General features: G+C 34.4%; 1 protein-coding gene and 2 pseudogenes across 2 annotated transcripts in view; 2 read left to right on the forward strand and 1 right to left on the reverse strand.

Moving 5' to 3' along the window:
* Positions 1 to 22,257, forward strand: part of TBC1D15 (TBC1 domain family member 15) — a 77,749-nt gene that overhangs the window by 35,295 nt on the left and 20,197 nt on the right. Inside the window, exons 4-11 of one of the 2 annotated variants that reach the window (XM_054580118.1) lie at positions 3,778 to 3,916; positions 8,327 to 8,537; positions 15,026 to 15,128; positions 16,094 to 16,144; positions 16,442 to 16,639; positions 19,003 to 19,131; positions 19,566 to 19,669; positions 21,530 to 21,624. In XM_054580118.1, the coding sequence (XP_054436093.1) occupies positions 3,778 to 3,916; positions 8,327 to 8,537; positions 15,026 to 15,128; positions 16,094 to 16,144; positions 16,442 to 16,639; positions 19,003 to 19,131; positions 19,566 to 19,669; positions 21,530 to 21,624 (1,030 nt within the window). The remainder of the gene's footprint in view (positions 1 to 3,777; positions 3,917 to 8,326; positions 8,538 to 15,025; positions 15,129 to 16,093; positions 16,145 to 16,441; positions 16,640 to 19,002; positions 19,132 to 19,565; positions 19,670 to 21,529; positions 21,625 to 22,257) is intronic. The other variant, XM_054580119.1, reaches the window with a different exon arrangement.
* On the reverse strand, positions 17,354 to 18,149 carry LOC129075894 (ethylmalonyl-CoA decarboxylase-like; annotated as a pseudogene).
* LOC129075895 (small nuclear ribonucleoprotein G-like) lies at positions 19,678 to 20,236 on the forward strand (annotated as a pseudogene).

The following is a 22,257-nucleotide window of genomic DNA, read 5'->3' on the forward strand; positions in this document are numbered from 1 at the left end:
GGATCCCCGGTTCCTCCTCCTGTTCTTTCCCCAATGCCTCCGTTTCTAGTCTCTCCTCAGGGACCTCCGGGCAGTTCCGTGACCCCTTCGGCCATGGATCCACCCCCTGTGTGGGCTGCTTTTCAATCGTGGGCAGTCTGGTTCATGTGCGCCCACTTTTGCCTCTTTGGGGTCGCACCTTTCCAGCCCACAATGGAGACTACAGAACGGGGAGGGAGTCAGGACTCCCCGGTTCCTCCTCCCATTCTTTCCCCAACGCCTCCGTCTCCAGTCTCTCCTCAAGGCTCTCCCAGCCAGTGTGCACTCAGCCCCCCAGCTCACATGCACAAGCTGTGTGCAGAGCGCACAAAAGGCAGGTTAATTGATTCCCTTATGCCTGAGCGAGATGGTAGCTGCGGAGTGGGAGGTGCGTTATCACCGGGTCTCCACCGGCCGCCGTGTCAATTCTCTTCACAAAGTTTTCCTCACCAGTCTTCCCAGGCACCAGCCCACCCTGCTGCCGCCTCTACCCAGAGATCAAGGAGGGCGGCTGCCACTGCAGTTTTTGCATTGGCCCTTTAAATGTCTCTTTGCATCCCCAGCCACTTGTCTCTGGCAGAGAGTGCCCCTAAGCTTTTCGGGGTTGCGTTTTGTCTGTATTTTCCTGGTTTTAGCTGCTGTAGTTTAGGGGTTCCTGTTTATGATTCAGACCCCGTTCTTCTCAGGGGAAGCTAACTGGCCGTTTCAATGTCCCTCTGGTGCCAGTGCCCATGCGCACCCAGCCCACCCTCTCGAGCCTCCACCGCAATTCTCACCCGTTGGGATGTGTGAGAGTCGAATCCACTGTCCGCAGCTCCAAGGCTCCTCTCTCACTATCGTTCATTGTTTTCCAGGTGATTTCTACACTATTTAGTCGCAATTCCAGTTTGGTCTTGGGAGGAGGTCAGCGTGACTCCCATTCACTCCTCCGCCATCTTAATCTCCTCTCATTTTCTTTTTTTAATGGAACTCTTTAGACCTTCTGAACTAGTCCTGTAATTTTTTAAAAAAATATTTATTTTTAGCAAGAGAGAAAGAGAGGGAAAGAAACATCTATCACAAGCCCCCAGCCAGGGACCTGGCCTGTGACCCAGGCGTGTGCCCTGATAGAAAATTGAACTGGTGACCCTTTGGTTCATAGGCTGGCGCTCAGTTCACTGACCTGCACTAGCCAGGGCTGGTCCTGGAATTTTTTTTAAAATAACTTTCTTCTTCTCTAATTCTTGGTCTTTGTGTATATCTGTATATTATTTTCTTGGATATTTCTGCAAGTTTATCTTTCAAATCTTTTATTGCTTTTTTCATTTTTGTTATAGTTTTAATTTCTAAGGCATTGTGTTGTGTCCCCCGACCACCCTTTAAAAACAGCATTCTGTTCTTAATGTATGTAATATCCTTCCTTATTTCTAAGGAGTTTCAGAATAGTTTTTTTAGAGGCTTTCATTTCTTTAGATAGTCTACTTTCTCTAATTGACTTCTTTTCCCTCGTCTTTTCCCTTGTTTCATTTGCCCTTTGTCTTTTGTGTGGACGTTTGCCTTTAATGTTCGGTGATCTTTACAGGACTCAAGTTTAATTGCACACCCAGGAAAGTGATAATACTCTTCTCTAGGTATGGGTTAGATTGGTAATAGTTGAGACTTAGGGTGACCTGGCTAGACTATTTCCTTGGGGATTCTTGGTATCGAAGTCTAGGTCTTTCTCTTAGGCTAGTCATTATTCAGAGAACAATCTGCAGATTCCTGCCTGGAAAGGGTAAGCCGGGATTCCAGTGTTTGGAGAAAGGAGTAGAAGAAGAGAGCTACGAGTCACCAGCTAGGAGTCTTACCAACTAGGTGTGTAGATGGAATTTCAGTTCTTCTGTTTTTAGTGTATTATCCCTTTACCGAGTGTGCTTAGTTTCCCCTAATCCAGAGATAATCTGTGTTACCTTTTCTGATGAATAAACCTGTAGCGTTCTGGACTTTTGTTAGTAGTTATGTTTTTAGCTTGACCTTTATTCTAATTTCTGAAAGTACCTGATAAGCCAGTTCCAAGCCTTTGTGTGAGGTGGGGTTCTGTAGATGCTTCTTAGTTTTCTATACTAGTGATGGTAGTGTTGGTAGTGATGGTGGTAAGGGTTGCCTTTTTAAAAATTGGGCGAATATGTTGGGGGCTTCCCTATTAAGGACCTGGGAGAAGAAACACTACACTTTATACTTTCATTCATTCAGTCCTGTCCACCCAAGTTTTCAGTCTGTATCTGTTCTTATTACTTAATTTTTCTTTTGCCTTTATATTATCTTCCTATTCCTACAGTTTTTCCCCTTTTTAAAAGATTGATACTAACAATACATGAATATGTTCCTGTTGTAAAAATTCAAATAATAGAAAGTTGAAGTAGTCCTGCTTGATTAGAATGCTGTCCTTCATCTGTCCCGGTGTTTTTAGTTTATTTTGAGAATTTATCGGTTTTCCTCTCTATCCATTTATCTCATTTTCTCCTCTGTGTTTCTAATTACATATAAACATGTAGTGTTATCCTGCACACATTGTGACATTTTTGTTATGTATTGAGCATATATAAATATTAACATATCAGTCTTTAAACTACTGCTTAGTATTTCATTGATTACCTCTTAGTTTATTGACTCATTTCTTCATTGGTGGATATTAGGATATTTCCAGTTTTTTTTCACTTTTACAAACAATTCCGTAATGAAAATTCTTGTATTTGTATCTTTACATACATGTGTGCATATTTCTCTTGGGTAGATGATAAAAAGAGAGTTATTGTGGCAAAACACATTCCTGTTTTGAATTTTAATAAATTTGTCTGAATTGCCTTTTTGGAGTAAGTATTGTCATCACAGTGTGGGATAGCATTCCTCACACTATCTTTTGTATTTTTGTTTTTTAATTGAATAGGGCAAAAGAATTGAAATTGATCTTAACTTGCTTTTCTTTGTTTTGGAAATTAGGCATCTTCCTATATGTTAGTTACTTCATATTTCTTCTTTGATTTGCTTGTTCATACCATATGCTTATATTTCTCTTTTGATATTTGTTGACTTTTAAATAAATTGGTAGGAGTTGTTTTTGTATTCTTGATGTTTTTATGTCATCTACCATATTTTTGGAAATATTTTCACCCTATCTTCTACTTACGTGTGGTATCTTTGCTGTATAGAAGTTAAACTTTTTGATTTAGTCAAATTATTAATGTTGCATCTTAGACTATTGGTTTTATTCCCTTTTTAAATGGAAAGTTCTGTAGAACTATATGTGTAGATATGTTATTTGTAGCTTTTAGCTAATTTTGATTGAGAAAAATATGCATCCTCTGGTAGCTTAAGTACCCACCATTAGCTATTTTCCTCAACCAAAAGTCTGAAGATTTGGAGCTATTTGCTGTGGTTCTCTTGCATTTTTTCTCATTGTTAGAAGATGGCTACTGTATTTTTGGGCAACAGAGCTGCAATGAAAGCAGTAAAAAGGGGGGAAAGGATGAGACTTTTATTAGGAAAGGCAAAAACATTTCCAGAAGTCCTGCAGTTGACTTCTACTCATATTTCATTGGCAACCCTAATTGCAAGGAATCTTATGTGTTTGGTAAATATGGACAAGGGAGAAAATGATAGGAAGCAGTGTTTCCTGTTCCCAGTGGCGATACCTGCCACGGTGTACAAACTTAATTTATATAAATGTTGAGAAGATGTTAGTAATGGAAATTAAATTCTACTTTTGGTCCCTAAATATTTTACATGTTATAATTGTTTTAGGACTCAAGTTCAGTTGTAGAATGGACCCAGGCCCCAAAAGAAAGAGCTCTTCGAGGACCAGAACATGTGAACAGTTACGAAGCAGAGTGGGACATGGTTAATACAGTTTCATTTAAAAAGAAACCACATACCAGTGGAGGTATGAATTAAATATTTTGAAATCTTAAACTGATTTGCTGCAATATAATATAAACAATAGTGCAAAGAAATTCTTTCAAATTCCTCAGTCATAAGAAAAGGATGCTTGGGTTGATACATAACTCATATTTTAGTTATATTTTTTTCTCATCTCTCCTTTTGTTGTTTTGTTGGTTGTGACTTCATAAAAAAGGCTTTAAAAAAGCTTTTTCTGTTTTGTAGTTATTAATGGCAGAAAATAGAAACACTTAAGAAAATTGCTTCAGCTCTCTCATGCACTTTTTTCTTAATATAATAGAATAAAAAATAATGTTATTTTATTCTAAAGCACCAGGGGGAGATGGTGTATGCCACTAAACCATCTGTTCTAATTTCAGTGTTTACTGGGATCTTCAGAGCTCATTGTAGTCTCACCTTTATACATGTTCAGTGACTCTCCTCCTTTATATATATATTTAAATTTATATTTGCTATGTGGTAATTATCTGCATGTAGATAACAGCAACAACAAAGAGCCAAGCTAACAGCCTGATAAAACACACATACTACCCCAGATACAATCTAGTTAGCTCATCTGTGATGCAGCCAGATTATTTGTGATTGATCTGTTTTAAAAATACTAAACAGTTGTATAGAGTTAAACTGTCTTTTTTTCTATTAATTCCTTTGTATTTTATAACTAAAATTATTTTTTAACTCTTTTATGATTTTAGTCTGTATATAAGAATTTATCCAGGTTTACCATATTCAAAAAAGCTGGCCAGAACTTACTGGAATATGTGTTGCTACATTTATATAGTATTGTTACTAAGTAAATTTGCTTTTTATGTGTGGCCTGGGGAATAGTTCTCATATATAATAGTTATATTTGGAACTGTATCATTTTTTAGAAACCGTGGCAATTAAGTAAATAGTAATTTATAAGATTTTGACAGTCTTTTCATACATGTGTCAGTGTTTGTCTCATTCATTCATCCGTTTGAAATTCCCTTTCTACTGAAAGGGAAGGTTCTTACCCAGAACCTTGCAAAGTGTTAAGGAAAGATAAAACCACAGGATTTTAGTATATTTGTCATGTGAGGGATTTTTAACTTCTTTAGGCTAGATCTTCAGGATTGGTTACGTGAATTGCTATTTTTTGTTTGTTATTGCCTGATATTGTTAAATCTTTGAAAATGAAAAAAGGGACAGGAATGAGCAAAAGGAGTTTTCAAAATTTCATAGAAGAATTATGTGAATGAGAGTTTTCAATTTTGGCTGCACATGGAAATTATTTGGCGTGATTAGGCTTGAAAAAAAAACACCAGTGCCTGACTTTTATCTAAAAGATTACATTATACTCTGGAGATGGAGCCTAGACATGTACATTTTTCAAAATCTTTCCTGGTGAGTTAAATGTATGATGTTAATAACCTCTTTGAAGCTTAGCAAGAAACCACAGATGTAAATACTGCTTACAAGGCTTGGCCATGCATTGTGTCTTACAAAATAAAGGGCATAACTTTATTTTATAATTAAAACCTCAGATTTTTTTCTTTCTTTTCCAGTATTTAAAAAATGTTATTATTGTGCAAGGCAGTAAGAAATACATCAAATAAGTATGGCTTGGTATCCATACATATTTAACAGAACAAGGAACTATGAAATGCAATATACTGTCCCCTCTCATCCCATCCTGTCCTAGACTCTCATCTGATTATATTTCATCAAAACTCCTTCCTAAAGGAGACATTTCTAGGCTTGATGTTTCTGAATTCAAAATTATGCCATTATGAAACATTTTTATATTTTTAAAAAGCATCTTTTCAAATAAGTTTTTTGTTGATTATTATAACCTTTACTTTTTAAAAAAAATTCTTTTTAGTGACTCACAAAGAAAATTTGAGACAAACCTTTAAAAAATTAACTACCAACGACTTATTTAACTTTGTATTTCTTAAGAGTTTCTAGTGTTGAGTCTTTATTTTTATGTACCATATCAAATGTTTTGAAAATATATATTCCCAGAACAACAGACAGCCAGGATTCTGTAAACACATCTAAAATGTCATATCCATTGATGTTAATTCTATTCAAAACATGTACTTTTTTGGGCTCTTGCTTTACTCTTCTGTTACTATTTCCAGTTTTCCCACATCAGTGTGTTGGAGATGTTTTTCACATGTAGTTGGTAACATAGTAAGTTCATCAGAACTAGTTTCATTTACCTTTCTGTAGGGAGAAAGAAGGAAATTTTGAGCTAATTCTTGGTTTCTGTTAGTTTTTGTTTGTAACCATTTCTGTTTCTGGTTAGCTATTGGTGATAGAGTAAATCAAAGATTACTTTCATGTTACCTTGATACTGATTATTAATTTATTCTAAGCATCTTTAAGTACCTATTCTGTGTAGTCATTCTTCTGGGACCTGGAGATACAGTTGTGAACAAAATGAAGTTCCTGTTCTCGTGAAGCTTATATTCTATTAAAGGGATATCTAGAACTGACTGGAAATGTTTCTCTCATCATTTATCAGCACTTTAAGGAAATGTGTGAGGCATTTTCTGTTTTATTTAATATGTAATATGTGTCTCTTTCATTAATGAGGGAAAATCTATGTAAAATTTTTGTTTCGAAAATGTACAGACTCCCTCCTGATAATTTGTATAACCTGCATTTCTTATTTAATATTCTCCACATGATTTTCTTACCTTAATTTGGGTTAAACACTTTTTGCATAATTTAACAGTTTTAAAGAATTGTTTTTATATAGTTTTTCATTGCTTTTTTGTTATGAAAATATTTTTGGTCTTTGCAGACAATATAATAATACGTATCCTTTTAGGTAGTCCAGATGTATTCACACTTAAATGATTCATGAAGACATTGGAATTGTGGAATTGTTCCCACTTCGATATTAGCTTGTAGTAGTGTTAAAAGCTGTATATAAATTCCAGCAAAACATGATGTGTAGTAGCCAAGTGGGAACATGGCACTTAATTTAGTTCCAGCCGTACATATAGTTTACCATATGAACTGGTGTGTTACTTTAGCCTTTCTGGGGCTCCTTTCAAAGGATACTTGCTCAAGTGCCCATGAAATAGTGATGGTGTCTGCATTCCTTGCAGGTAGAGATTTCTGTAATCTATAGATTTCTTTGTGTCCATTTAAAAGATTTTGTGGGAGGTGATGGAGCCATAGTGTTCCTGACTATATACAAAGGTAATGTACATGCAGGTTAATACGAACTGACCTGTCCTTTGGTTGAGTTCTAGAAGTATATATTATCTATGTAGTTTATCTTTGTAGAACTAATAGTATGGGACAGAATTAATGAAGATCTCAAATAACAAGAATAGTATGATACTTCTTAGGAAATAACATTTGGGAAAAGGTTTTTTAAAATTTCAGAGATATGACATGCTATGTCAGAATTAAAATGTTAAGATGATTAGAAATTATAAATAGATTAGAAATTAATTATGTACATTAAAGAGAAGAAACATAACAGTTTCCCAGTCTTTAAATTTTTATTTAAGTAAGTAATCTTTAATTTGCTTGTTATCAATTATATTGTTCACAAACCTAGGATTTTAAACTTCTGTAAACAGCCCACAAACTCAGAAGATGCTTTAGTTTTACATAACTATAGTTTGGTTTGAACTGAGGCCTTCATTTAGTAAAAGACTGATTTAGCAGAAAGATTAAGTGTACTGATTCTCTTTGAAGCATTCACAACTTAGTTATGTTTTTACTCTCAATTATTCACTGTTCTTTGGGTTTAAAAAAAAAAGTTTATTCACTCCAATATAATTTTTTATGCTGGTATACTTACCTTCACTCGAGGTAGTCTAAGTAGAAATAATTGTGAAAGGAAGTAAGGGAAATAAAGGTTTTGTTTTTGATTTTTGTTTTAAATGACTGTCCAAGAGCATCATATCATTCATATTTGGGGAGAGTGAAAAAGATGAACATTTATTATTTACTGTATACTTTGCAATGTACCTAGTTAGTTGACAAGTATTGTCTCTCTTAATTCTTAGAATAACATTGGGAGGTAAGTATAATTATCTCCATTTTACAGATCAAGAAATGGAGACTCAGAAAAGTTCAGTTATCTGCTCTGATCATTCATTTTGTAAGATGGTGGTGCTGCAATTTGAATACAGCCAGCTTACACTCAAAACTGTGTTCATTTTGGGCAAAGCTTATATTTAGATATGGATAACCTTTTAAATTTGTGTGCAAATTACTTCAAAAATTATTCTTTTAAGAAAATATAAGTTGCCATTTTTAATACAGGTGGAAGCCATAGTGATAATGGTATAGTCATTCCCTAGGGTCAACAAATTTCTGTTAGTCAGTCATGAAGAGCACTGTCAATACCTTTTAAAAAGGTGAAAAAAAATTTTTGCCCTACTTTCTTGTTTTTAAGATACTCCAAGTCATAGAAATGGGAAAAGCAAATGGTCATTCCTGTTCAGTTTGACAGACCTGAAATCAATCAAGCAAAGCAAAGAGGGTATGGGCTGGTCATATTTGGTATTCTGTCTAAAGGATGACGTCGTTCTCCCTGCTCTGCACTTTCATCAAGGAGATAGTAAACTACTGATTGACTCTCTTGAAAAATATGTGGTATTGTGTGAGTAAGTATCAAATTATTTTCTACTTACTGAAATTGAATTGTTGTGTTGGTCCCAAGACAAAGTATTTTTACTTGTCATTGGCTATCAGTGACCTGTGTGTATATCAGAGCACAAGCAGTGTTTTATTTTTGTGAGATATTGACTGCTTTGGATGAATGACTGCATAAAATCTTGGCACATTACTAATTTGGAACAGCAACCTATCACCTTATTACTGTTTAAAGAAAAGAGTGGTCTAATATTTTTAAACATATTTAAATGAATGATGATGCATAACTTGGGAATTATGTATTTATCAAATATACATTCTGTTACATAGTTTCTATTAAACACAGAATTTTATTTGAAATTTTATAAACTTAAGTCAGGCTTGAATTTTAAGCCCTTTATAAAATTATTATAAGTATGGAAGACAGGGCTTCCTCATTTTTTGGAAATCTTGTATCTTATATCTATTCACCTGTGTGCTTTTGTATATACACAGTCTCTTGCTCTCACTGTCATCAAATATATTTTGGGCATCACTTATGTTCTGAGCACTGTGTTACTTGCTTGATATTTAGTAGTGAACAAAACAGGCACATTTCCAGATACCTGAGAATTTCCATCCTTGTGAAGGATACAGACCAATAAATGGCAGTAAAACTCAGGAACTGAGATGGAGGAGAGGTACAAGGTGCTCTAGGATCTCCCAGGAAGAGAGGTACCTCATTCAGGCTGCAGATTGGGTAGGAGTCAGGGAATACTTTCTCAGGAAGAGAAATCCAAATTTAGACCTGACAAATGAGTAAATAGTAGTATGAAATGGAAGAAAATATTTAGAGGGAGAGATGTTTTAGATAGAAGGAAGAATGTAAAATGTGGTATAATCACAGAACAGTAATTGAATATCACAGGTTTGCATAGTGGGGAAAGGGAGGGTACCAAATGCACAGATGAGGACAAAGAGCTGGGAAAAGGCCAGAGTGTGAAGGAGCTTGTTAGACAAGTATTTAGGGTTGGTGTTTGTGACTGATTGGATATACGGAGGTGAAAAGAAGGAAGCTGAGATTTTTAGCTTGGGAAACTGAAGGAATGATTGTTAACTTCATTAATAATGTCCCCACTTGATAATAGAAAATAGATTTCAGGAGGGACACTCTCATGATTGAGGCAGAAGGTTTGGCTGTCTGAATAGCAGGTGTTAAAGACTTGGGGTGTTTTTTAGCTGGATAGCAAGTTTAGTCCTAATGAGTGTTGTGATGTAACAGTCATAAAAGAGCTCAACAATCTGAGGCTCCTGATTAAAGCATAGTACTGAGGATGAAGTGGTAGAACCTCTACTCTTTACTGGTGAGATCACACTTTGGAGAACTGGACTGTTTTAACCAATGCATTTTAAATGTGTTAGACTGACTATACTACATGGAACAGATGACTAGTGTAATGAAAGAAAATGATATCATAAAAAACATTAGAAGGATGTGGCAATTTAATTTGAAGGAGAGGAGTTTTGGTGTAATGTCAGATAAAACCCAAATTTCTTACCCTTAGTTCTGTTCATCTCTTAAACCTCATCTCACCCTATTTTCTACTGTAGTCTAGCCACGTGGTTTTCTTTCAGTTCCCAAAACACCCTAAATGCTTTCTTGCCTTAGGGTCCTTACTTATGCTGTTTCTTTTGTGTGGAGTATTTTTTTCAATTTCTGATCCCCAAGGTCTCAGTTTAATGGCACTTCTTCAAGGGGTTTTCCTGAATGCCTCCTCTGCCATTATACGTAGGTCCCCATGCCCATTGCTTTTCACTGTCTCAGTCCCTTGTTTGCTTCCATCATGGCCCTTAAGAATAAAATAATTTTGTCTGTTTTTTTAATGTTCTGCTCTAGAATGTAAGCCCATAAAGACAGGGATTGCTTTTATCTTGTTTACATTGTCTCCTGAATTCCTAGCCACAGTGCATAACACATATTTACACAATCAGTCTTAGTTGAATGAATAAATGACATGTTACTTCTACAAATAATTTTGAGAGGGTTGTTATAAAAAGTAAATTGTACATTTGTTTTGTATGATTCCAGAGAGAAAAATGGAAGGAAACAGATCTTAGCTCAAGAGGTAGGAGTTTTCTACCCTGGATGGGTTCAAGGATGTACAGCAATCATGCTATAATATATTGTGTAGCTTGAATGTGTGCTGTTGATGTTTTAATGAGGGTTCTAGGTGAAACTTTGTTTTCTTTTCTGCATTTGTAAATAATTGAGAAGTAGATAGAAAAATCAGGCTTGGTGATAAAAAATATTATCGTTATTGGTAAGGCTTAGATAGACAGCATCATAGTAATTCATCCCACGTTCGTTTTGAGGTCATCCGGTTTTTGTCACTTTTGGACAACTGCAGGTCTCCCTAGTGAGGACAGATCACTCATGATGTGAATGAGAGCAGACTAGAAACCACATTTTCTGTTGGCAGGCAGATCAAAGAGAAGGTGAGAGCTGGATGGGATTATGCCAGGCATACACCTTACTCTTTCCTGGTCTCAGATGTGTCCCTGTGAGGAAAGTTTCTCTAGAGGAAGTGAATATTTCCATTTAGAAACATGAAATTATGGGAATGGTATTCCTCTTTCTGCCCCCTATCTTTTTATTCAACAGCTAATTTATTTTGAGGAGCTGTGCCAGGTTCGGGAAAGAGAGCAATGATCAAAAGAGATGTGAACCCTGCCTTCATGGAGTTTGTAACTATTGTGGGAGAGACTAACATTGCCTGTACAAATACATGTAAATTTTCAACTGTAGTAAGTTCGTTGGATAAGAGACATACAGTATTACGAGGGCATATAATAGGATAATATATGTAATAAGATTATATATATGGTAATTTTTTGTGTGTCAGTAGTAATTGAAACCCTGAGAGAGAATGAGATTAAGTAAGGGGAGGATAAAATGGGACAGTATATGAGCAGATCTGAAGAATTGCAGTCTTTAATGACTTGGTCAAAGAGAAAAAGTTAGCAGAGGAGACTGACCTCCCTCACTTTATTCTCTTGTCTCTTCCCATTCTCTTGTCTTTTCCCATTGGGTTTTATCATTAAGTATGCAGTCAATCAGGGATGTGGCTCTTTTGGGGTGAAGAGATAGCTGTATAAAGTAAGTCCTTCAGAAGCCTCACCCCCAATACCAGGTTCTCCTCCATTGTGTATTCTCCTGTGTCCCTTGGGGTGAGCCTACTCTTTGCCCCCTGAACGGTTTATATGTATAAGAATAGTACATCAAATATTTTAACTCCAAGGATTCTCTGTCCCCAGGCTGAAAATTAGCGCTCCCTATTCTCTTTCCCATCATAAATTATGACAATACAATGAGCTTTGTAGTTCACTGGAGATTATATATTGAGTCCAAATGTTAGAATGTAGATAATCCAGACAAGCAGTCACCAGTATAAAAGAAGTCCCAAATTTGTATAAGCCATTATCAGTTCTTAGGGAGATATTAAAGTTTGTTATTCTTTATGTTCATTAGTTATTATCAAAGTAAATGGAATTCCCAATTAAGTTAAAGTCTGAAGAAATAAAAATCCCCAAGTACCCCCCAACTTTTTTTTAACTGTACTTGTTGTCAGCCATGTGGCTGTCGTTTCCTGTCACTGTAGTAGTTATCCTAAGAAAAGCGATGTTCTCTGTGGTCAGAGACTGTTGTAGAGACCCAAAGTAAGGAACAGTCAAGGAAGACCTTGTATAAGCGGCCTCACTGGGATGCCAGCCAGTTGTGCCAGGGTACTCCCTCCTTGTCTTCTGAGTTCAAAACCAACAGAGGAAAAATAAGACCATGTTATTTTTTTTCTCTGATTAATGTAAATTGAAGAATGTGACTTGCATCTGTGGCCATGTTGTCTTCCTAACACTTCCCCTAATAAATTAAAGGCATTACCATACCGATGGGTAAAAAAATGAGCTACAAATACATTTTTGTTACCTTTCTGTAACCAAGTTGGTTGCTAGGATATGAATGAAGGTTATTGGTTCCATTAAAATTATATTGTATTTTGGGCCATACTTTACATCAATATATAAATACTCAAGCAGTAAAATATTCTTAAAAGCCAAATTCGTTGTACCAGCCATTTTACAAGAATAGGTTATATACCCTCATTTATTCCCTTTGAGAGATATGTATCTTATATATACAATGTGGGGCAAAAGTAGGTTTATACTTGTGAGTACATAAGAGTTTATTCTGTCTTATTACTTATTAATTGTATTTTCCATATGAACAACGGTGAACCTACTTTTGCCCTTGTATGAGTAAATCATATATATATATATATATGTGTGTGTGTGTGTGTATGTATATATAGTTTTGTTGTAAATGTTATGTACCTTTTATTAATCTTCCTGATCGATAACTTCTGCAATGAAATTTTTATTTAACCTTTCAGTGGTCATTCTCAGTAGTGATATAAAATAGTTAGATTACTTCTACATCTTAGTGCATGCACATTCTTAAACTCTTATAATTTCTGAATTTATTCTGAGGTCTTTGGGAGAGGCTCCCTCAAAAGCCTGGGAAGTACTTGTGACTTTTTAGTAGATATGCCTCAATAGTTGTGACATTAGACTATGGTTTTTGTTAAGCCCTTTAGTAAGCTCTAATAGAATTGCTAATGTTAGTACCATTAAAAGTTTTGTCTTACTACTGCAATGAGTTTGAAAGTCTTGAATAATGTTGTCATAAGAGATCAACTTCCAGAGCCCACAGTAGTCCCAGAATACATAAATATAATATTTATAAATCCAAAATATTTAATCTTCCCGGATTAAATCAATGTGACAACTTGACAGGTAGAAATGTATTCTACCTGCCTTTTTGATGAGTTCTGCAATTGCCTACCAATACACTACTTGTCTTTTGACTGATGTGCTTTAAAAAAATGTTTTGTTGATTTCTTTAGGGGCAACTAAGTCTTAAATATCTTATATCTCTCCTAGAGCTTTTCCTAGCCCCCTATCACAAAGCATTGGGTATAAAAAAATGAAATCCTTCCTTTTTAAAAAGTATCTGGTTGCTTGTTCATTGGGCAGTCATTTCTTCCCATCTGCAGTTTACTGGCTACAGTTTTAGGTTTGTAGCTGTAATAATGATGGGAGTCCAGACAGTTAAAGGTCTTATATTTGTTCCCCTTCTCCATGCATAGCCAGTGCTTTGACTTTCATGACCCATTTTTATTTGGATTTTAAAAAACAATTTGACTTAATTTATTGTTAAAAACAAAATAATAACCATTGTGCCAACAGCACTGTGCTAGGGAAATTATGTTTCTATATTAGTTTACTTGTTCTGGGGCTGCATTTAAAAGTTGATCTATCAATTAAAAATGCCTGTGAGAACCTCTAGGTCTTCATATTAAGTATCACCCCAAAAAGTGTTCAGAAAAATGGTGTTTAATGAAAATTGAACATTTTGAAGTTATTTTTTTCCCCTCCTTCAATTTATTCAACCTCAGCTACTTTGAAAAAGCCAAGGGATTTATTAAGCTCCTGTTGTTTCTGTAGATTAAGTGCTGTTTCTGAATATGTAAGAATAAGATCCTGTTTTGGATTTCATATTCCCCTTCTATTGCTGTTGCATCCTGTTATGTGAGAATTGAGAAGAGATAACTGTTATTAAAATTCTTATCTGAAATATTTTATAATAAACTAGAAATAGATATCAGCAAAATAACATTTAATTCTTATTTTAAACACAAACTTGTGGATTCACTATAGCCTTCAAACCTATTGAATAGAAAAAATGGAAAATTCATCTGATTACTTGAAATTAGACAGATGCCTATTGGAATGAATTTTATTTGTTCTGTACCTGTTAAGAATTGTGGGGAAAACTTATGTGCAAAGTTTAATAAACAAGAACTAAAAAATATCACCACTGAACTGTACATTATAACCTTGGTAAATATGTTTGTGTGTCTTAATAATTATGGTGGGCATAATTAATGATCTTTAACAGTTAATTAATCTATTGTATCTTTTATCTTTAACATCTTGTATACAATACTACCAAGCCGTGGAATGAAATTGGAAATCATTTCAAAATAGGACATTTCCTATAGTGTACATAATATGTATATACTGATGAATACTAAAATGTATTTTGACTTACTCTAGTTTTTATAATAGGAAAGGAAGATATATTTGCAAGGTTTTCTACTATTTATAATTCTAAACAGGAATTTGAGTTCACTACAGTTTAGTCCTCTTGCCTTTGCCTAGAATAAAAATATACTTCAAACCTTCCATATTTGTTAATTTAATATTTCATGTTTCATGTAGTTTTGGAGCTCAAGGTAGTTACTAAGTACATGTTAATATTGCATAAATGGGAAAAAGTTCTTAAACTGGACATTTAAGTTTTTTGTTGTTGTTAAGGAAAAGTAACTATGCACTAGTAGTTATTCAGGTAATAATTGATGCAGTTTGCTAGTATCTTTCAACACATCCTTTCTTTTTATTGCAGATCTCCACAGGATAAAAGAACACTTCTTGTGAATTGTCAGAATAAGAGTCTTTCACAGTCTTTTGAAAATCTTCTTGATGAACCAGCATATGGTTTAATACAAGTATGTTTTTTAAATCTATCCTGTACTGTTCATCAGTTAATCTGTCTCCATTATTTTATATACCCATTACCTTTCAACTTTCTTAGATTATACAGATTGAGGCAAATGTCTCCCTTTCTGTAAACTCTATAAAACTATTCTGTGTAATTTTATAGAAATATAGTACATTTCTTACTATTCGTTAGACTCAAGCTTTTTTGGTTTTTAGTTATTCTTAAGTAAATGATTTCCTTTATCATAATACTGAAATTGGACATCATTAGATTTTTATTATCATAGCTTTCATTGACTAGGTGATAGGTTACTGTGTAAGCCATTTTGAGTTCATTAATGATAAACTTAGGCAAAATCTGGTTTGAATTTTTATTTTCCATTTAAGTGGGTTCTGATTTCCCTCAAAGTATTTGAGTATATTCTTGCATTTGGCTAAAAATGTGTACTTAACACAGACAGAAATAAAGTTAATTTATTTTTCATTCACATTTCTATGTAAACTAACAAAATGGTGGTTTATTCATTCATTTATTAACTTACTCATTCAACAAATGTTTGAGTGCCTACCCTTTCCCAGTTGCTCTCCTCTTGGTTCTGAGATAAATAAGATAAGGAAAAAAGACAAGAGAGCCAAACACTGATTAAAATTAAAAGTGAGGACAGTTTTTCTTATTGTGCAAAATAATCATTTTAAAGATAAGCATTAAAGAAGTAATTGTTTTTGCTAAATACGAATAACCAGGCAGTTTGGGATTTAGAAGAAAGCCTAGCAGCAGAAAAATCTTTTGCTGTGTTCCAGGACAGCACTGCCCAGAACAAATTATTCTTACTAGCACAGTTTACTAATCATATAATTAGAGTCAAATATCAGCTAATATTTAAATATTGTGAGCTTTTAAACTTAGCTACCAAATATTTTTGTTAGACTTGTATTGTACTGTACACTTCAAGAAATATATTTTTTTGTGAAGGCAGGACTGCTAGACAGAAGAAAGCTGTTGTGGGCCATTCACCAATGGCAAGTAAGGACTGCATATGTTTCTGATGTGCAGATTGAATGAAGCCTGCAAATCACTTGTTTATCTGCGATTCAATCAGTAGCATTAATTTGCCATTTAATACACTATTTTAACCAAATGAAAAGATTGGCTTAGAAATTAAAAAATTTTTTTCTCAGAAAAAAATTTTAAGATAATCTTAGAATACTCTGTTTTAGTTCTGATTTTCCCCCTTTTAAAAAACTTCACCCTTTTTCCCATCATGAGGTATTTTTGTTTTTTATTTGAATTAATGATGCTAATTTTTTTTCTACTATATAGAAAATTAAAAAGGATCCCTATACAGCAACTATGGTAGGATTTTCCAAAGTTACAAACTACATTTTTGATAGTTTGAGAGGCAACGATCCCTCTACACATCAACGACCACCTTCAGAAATGGCAGATTTTCTTAGTGATGCTATTCCAGGTTTAAAGATAAATCAACAAGAAGAACCAGGATTTGAAGTCATCACAAAAGTGAGTGGAGATTTATATTAATATAACTTATATTTTAACAGGAGGAATGTTTTTAAACACCTATGAATGCTGTAGAAATAGAAACTCAACTTTGGTTATATCTGCCTCTTTCCCATAATTCTTTCTTACAACTCTTTGCTGACATATCTAACAATTAACAAATGTTGGTTTGATCTTTGATTACTGCATATACTTTCTGTTCACTAATGTTGGATCTCTCTTCTTTGAGTACCTTTTTTTACTGTGTTGTAATTGTTTTTATTAGTTATTGTTACTCATTCTTAATGTGCATAAATTAGAAATTAAATTTCATCATTGGTAAGTAAGTAAAGGAAAACAGCACACATAGGGTTCAGTACTATCCACAGTTTTAGGCATCCACTGGGGATCATGGAACCTGTCCCCCACAGATAAGGGGGGGACTACTGGATACCAAAAAGTGTGCCAAAGAGTTTAGATATTCAGAAAATTATTAAAAACAAACCCAAATACCAGTAATACCCTTCAAAATAATTCTGACATTCATATTTAATTATTCTACATATTAATCACTGGAGTTGTAGTACATCATATTTAAAAAAAGCTGTTTACAGAATTTTCCTTTCCTAGTAATAGGCTCTAAATTTGCAGGTCCACAAGATCACTTTTAGTCTGTAATGTCTCCTGGAAATAAAGCTTTTTTAACTGAAGAAGCAGAATTTTTCAAAGGTCTGATTACTTTGGTGGCCCTTTGATAAACTACTTTAGCCACTCTTATGCCTCTTCTGGATATTCAATTTTATCTGAAGACTGCAATACCTCTTTGACCATCCTTAAGTATAAAGCTGAAACCTGTTTTGAATCCAGTTTGAGGGCCACACATTAACACTTTGAGAGCTGTCTACTACTGATAATTTCAGCCAGCAAGGTAGCATCACCCCAGCTTGGTATTATACCCATCTTCTTGTGAACAAATCTGATCTGATCTAAGTCTAGTCATCAGTCTGAAATCATATGCTGCAATAAACTGTTCCTCCAGCCAATGCCCAGCCCTGATCCAGTACGCCACTTTCTAAAGGAAATCTCAGTAAATCTTGTTAAGGCATTTTGCATGAACATGCATAAGGCCATTCCATCCTTTGGAGTTCCTAGTGCTTTCACAGCATGCAGATCAGATCCTGAGGAGGAAGTATTCTTTGCTTCACAGACAATGAGACCTTTCCCCTCTGATCAGTTATCCAATTCAGTCACTTTTCCCAAAAGTTGTACCATCATAACAGTTGAGAAGTCGTACCTTTTATAAACTTGGATTATTCAGAGTAAGAAAAGCCAGTGCCATTGTCTTCCTTCTGAACGTCAGCAGAACTGCCAGGAAACTGCTGAAGTTTTGTTTTTACTTCTTCCTCATGGAAGCCATGAGATGTATTATAAAGTGACAGTCCCATTGGATGTAGCAGTTTTGTCCTTAGAGATGTAGATGATTTCTTCAGAAGGCTTCCTGCCATTTCCTGTTTGAACTCCATTCCTCTTTGCAAGCTGGTTTCTCTTACGGGAATGATCTGATTACCTTTTGATAATGATGAACAGATTGTTCGCTTCATTGAGTGCATAGCAGTGAATAAATAGTGACCCTAGCATGTCATCCCTAGTTCTGTTCCTAATTTACGTGTTTTCTTCGTAGACACCAGAGGCAGTCAGTCAGGACACTATTACTCCAAGGCTTTTATTCTCATGGCAATCTTTCCTTTTTAAAATAAGATGGACTATGGCCCTGAATTATGGCAAATCTTTATATATATGCTCAACAACACTTTTCAATTTGCTACAGTGCTAGACAGCACATAGTTAGAACATTATAAATACCTAAATTGTGGTACTTAATTAAAGGGCTTATCTTGCAAATGGCATTTTTAAATTACCAACATCTGTTAATTGAATAAAAAACTGTAGAAAATATCCAGTGGAGCTAATGGATCATGAATCAATTCTGAGAGCTACAAATTTTAGTTTGGAAGAAAAGCTAATTTTAGAATATGATTAATGGAATAATACTGTTTTTTAATAATATAGCATACCATTTAGTTTGAAGGGTCCCTTATAGAATTTACATGTTAACTGTTCTGCACGTAAGTAATTGAAACCCAAAATAGCAAATGTTTTCCCATCTCTGAGTTTATAACCTCATTATTTGTATGTTTAGTAGGAGGGGAAAATGTATGTAATGTTAACTATTTTAGTTCATGAACTAACTTGGAAAATAAGGGAAGATACTAAAAATGTTAGAATATTTCTGAGTAATTGTATTTTAGTTTAAGTTTCTATATCCCTTGATTTCATTTCACTGGTTAAAGGTGTACTCCTTATTGCTTATCTTCCTATTTTAGATTGATTTGGGAGATCGACCTGTTGTCCAAAGGAGAGAGCCAGTATCGGTGGAAGAATGGACTAAGAACATAGATTCTGAAGGAAGAATTTTAAATGTAGATAATATGAAGCAGATGATATTTAGAGGGGTAAATACTTTAAAATGGATTGTATTTTAAACTGTTGGCATTCAAGTTTTTTTTTTTTTTTCAGGGGAGGGGGAAGCGAATGAATTCAATTCTTTTTGACAAATGATGCCTTAAAATTCCTATAGGATCCAGTGAGGTGCTTGTATGTCCCTTGTGTCAGGTGGGGGAAGACCATTAAGCCTAAGGAAAGATATTTTTCCTTACTTGACATTTTATGGGTTATGTGAAGGAGACATGTATGTACCCTAGCGGTAGGTACCTTACCCAGTAATGAATGGGCTTTGAAAGACTTAACAGTCTGTCTCTCTGCTATACGGCCTACTATATGCTCTGCATTGTTTAAGCTACGTTAGTCTTCCTGTTAATTTAAATGCAACTTTTGTGAACTTAAAGTATTCTTTTATGAATGTGTTTAATATACATGCTTTCTTCAGGGACTGAGTCATGCATTGAGAAAGCAAGCATGGAAATTTCTTCTGGGTTACTTTCCTTGGGACAGTACCAAGGAGGAAAGAACTCAATTACAAAAACAAAAAACGTAAGTAATTGTCTTTATGTGTTGATCTAAGAAATTCAAGTAATTCCCCCATACAAATTACTAAAGGGTGGGAAAATAATTTTATTTTTACCTTTTTAAATGAGAAATTATGAGCACCAATGTGGGAATGTGAGAGAGGCCACAGGTTCCATTTGGAGGTATCTTAGAGATCGCTGAGTAGACACCATGAGTAAAGTTTACTCTCCTGAGTTAAAAAGTAGTATGGACAAGGAGTTATCATTGAAATTGAATGGTGGCAGACCTGTCCAGGGGTATTGAGGGTATTTGATCCTTTTATGAATCTTGTGACTGATGAATGTGTGGAGATGGCAACTAGTGGGCAACAGAACAGTATTGGAATAGTGGTAATACAAGGAAATAGTATCATCATGTTAGAAATGTTGGAAAGAGTATAGAGAATCGCTGTGTTCACCGGAGCAATCAACTGCTTCCACACATCTCCTCTCTGCAGCAACTGTTTTACTACAACATAAAAATTGAGTCATATGCATTTTCATATTGAACTTTTGAAATAGTTTAAAAAATGTGAGCACCATAGTTATTTCAGGACGTTTATTAGAAGGACCTCATTACAGTTATATTGGTGAATACGTAGAAAGATGGTAAAAAATATTTCGGTCCCTTTGTGAAAACTTTTTGCGTACTTGAAAAATAACTAACAAGATTGGGATTTAAAAATATATCTCATTCAGCCCTAGCTGGGTAGCTCAGTTGTTTAGAGCATCAATCATCCTGATATGCTAAGGTTGAGGGTTTAATTCCTCATTAGGGAACATAAAAGAATCAACCAATGAATGCATAAATAAGTGGAAAAACAAATCAGTGTTTCTCTGACTCTTTCTTCATTCCTCTCTCTAAAATCAATAAATAAAAGAATTTAAAATATTCCTCTTGATTTATTTTTAAATTCTTTTGAGATTATAAAAATGGCTCATAAGAAATATATTTGCAATTTAAGTTATTTAAGCAATTTTTCTTGTGCTCTTGTAACATAAACTGGTTTTTCATTCTTTTTGGAAGAGTGTTTCTATTTTTAAAGAGTTTCTCAAGTTTGAAAAGAAAAACCGCAACTTTTCAGGTACACTTCTGATTCTTTTTTTGTTTGTTTGTTTTATTATTAAGCACTCAGGTAGGTTTAGTTCTTTTTTTTTTTTTTTTTTTTAAGTTTTATTTATTTATTTTTTTAGGGAGAGGAAGGAAGGGAGAAAGAGAGGGATAGAAACATCAGTGTGTGGTTGCTTCTTGTGTGACACTACCGGGGACCTGGCCAGCAACCCAGACATGTGCCCTGTGCTTGGAATTGGACTGGCAACCCTTTGGTTCTCAGGCCAGTCAGTGCTCAGTCCACTGAGCCACACCAGCCAGGGCCACTTTCTACTTAATTCATCAGTCTAACCTTTGATTTAAAGCTCACTCCTAATCATTATGTGCGTATTCAAATTCCGAGACAATTCTTTCTCTTTTCAACACTCACCAGTCTTTCTAAGATGTTTTCACATTAACAAGTTTGCAGTCAACTCCTTGTCATATTTTTTAAAAAAAAGTTGTTGGTTTCTAATTATTTAGAAACTTTCATGGTTAAAATATTTAATGACTGAAATATTTTTAGGTATGATATTGAGGGTTAAGGTAAATGTTTCCTTACAGTCATACCTAAATTAGTAGTTTAAACTAAGCTTATGACATGTATAAGTTTGTTTTATTTTTCCTTTGTTTTCATAACTTTAAACATTTAGTATCATATTTAAATCTCACTAGCATTATAAATACTTAAAGCTCAGTTAAATTTTTTAAATGTTCAAAGTAAAGCTCTTTTTGGTGTAAAATTGTTTTCTATAGGGATGAATACTTCAGGATGAAACTACAGTGGAAATCTGTCAGCGAGGAACAAGAGAAGAGAAATTCGAGGTTAAGAGATTATAGAAGTCTTATTGGTAATATTTTCTTAATTTTGGAAGTACACAAGAGAGTTTCACATTGAAATCTTGATAAGATTTAAGAAGTAAATATATGTGCCATAGAATTGGGGCTCAAAAGAGAAATCAGAATTTGAGAGTACATTAGAATGTGTGCTTACTATTTTTTGTTCCTCTTCAAATAGGTGTTATGAATTCAGTCAGTTTATAAATAAGTATTAATACATGTCATTTTTAATTTTAAAATGTAAATTAGTAAAAAGAATATTTAACTTTATTTTCTTGCTGAATTGATTGTATGAAAAATTTTCTTCCTTATTTCAAAAACAGTTTGTTTATTATAGAAAAATAAAGGTCCTGGCTGGGTAGCCCCGTTGGTTTGAGCATCATCCAGTATACCAAGGTTGCAGGTTTAATCTCTGGTCAGGGCACATAAAAGAATTAGCTAATGATTGCGTCAGCGAGTGGAACAACAAATCAATGTTTCTCTTGCTCTCCCTCCTTTCTTCTCTACCTCTAAAATCAATAAAAATTTTAAAATGGAACTACAGATGATCAAAAAGAAAATAAAAATTAGTTTGTTTCTGTCATTCAGCAATAACTTTCTTTTTTTTAATCCTTACCCAAGGACTTTTTGTTATTGCTTTTAGA

This window comes from Pteronotus mesoamericanus, unplaced genomic scaffold (genome assembly GCF_021234165.1).
Source record: "Pteronotus mesoamericanus isolate MK-2021 breed Mesoamerican mustached bat unplaced genomic scaffold, CSHL_Meso_final contig_56, whole genome shotgun sequence".
NCBI lineage: Eukaryota > Metazoa > Chordata > Mammalia > Chiroptera > Mormoopidae > Pteronotus > Pteronotus mesoamericanus.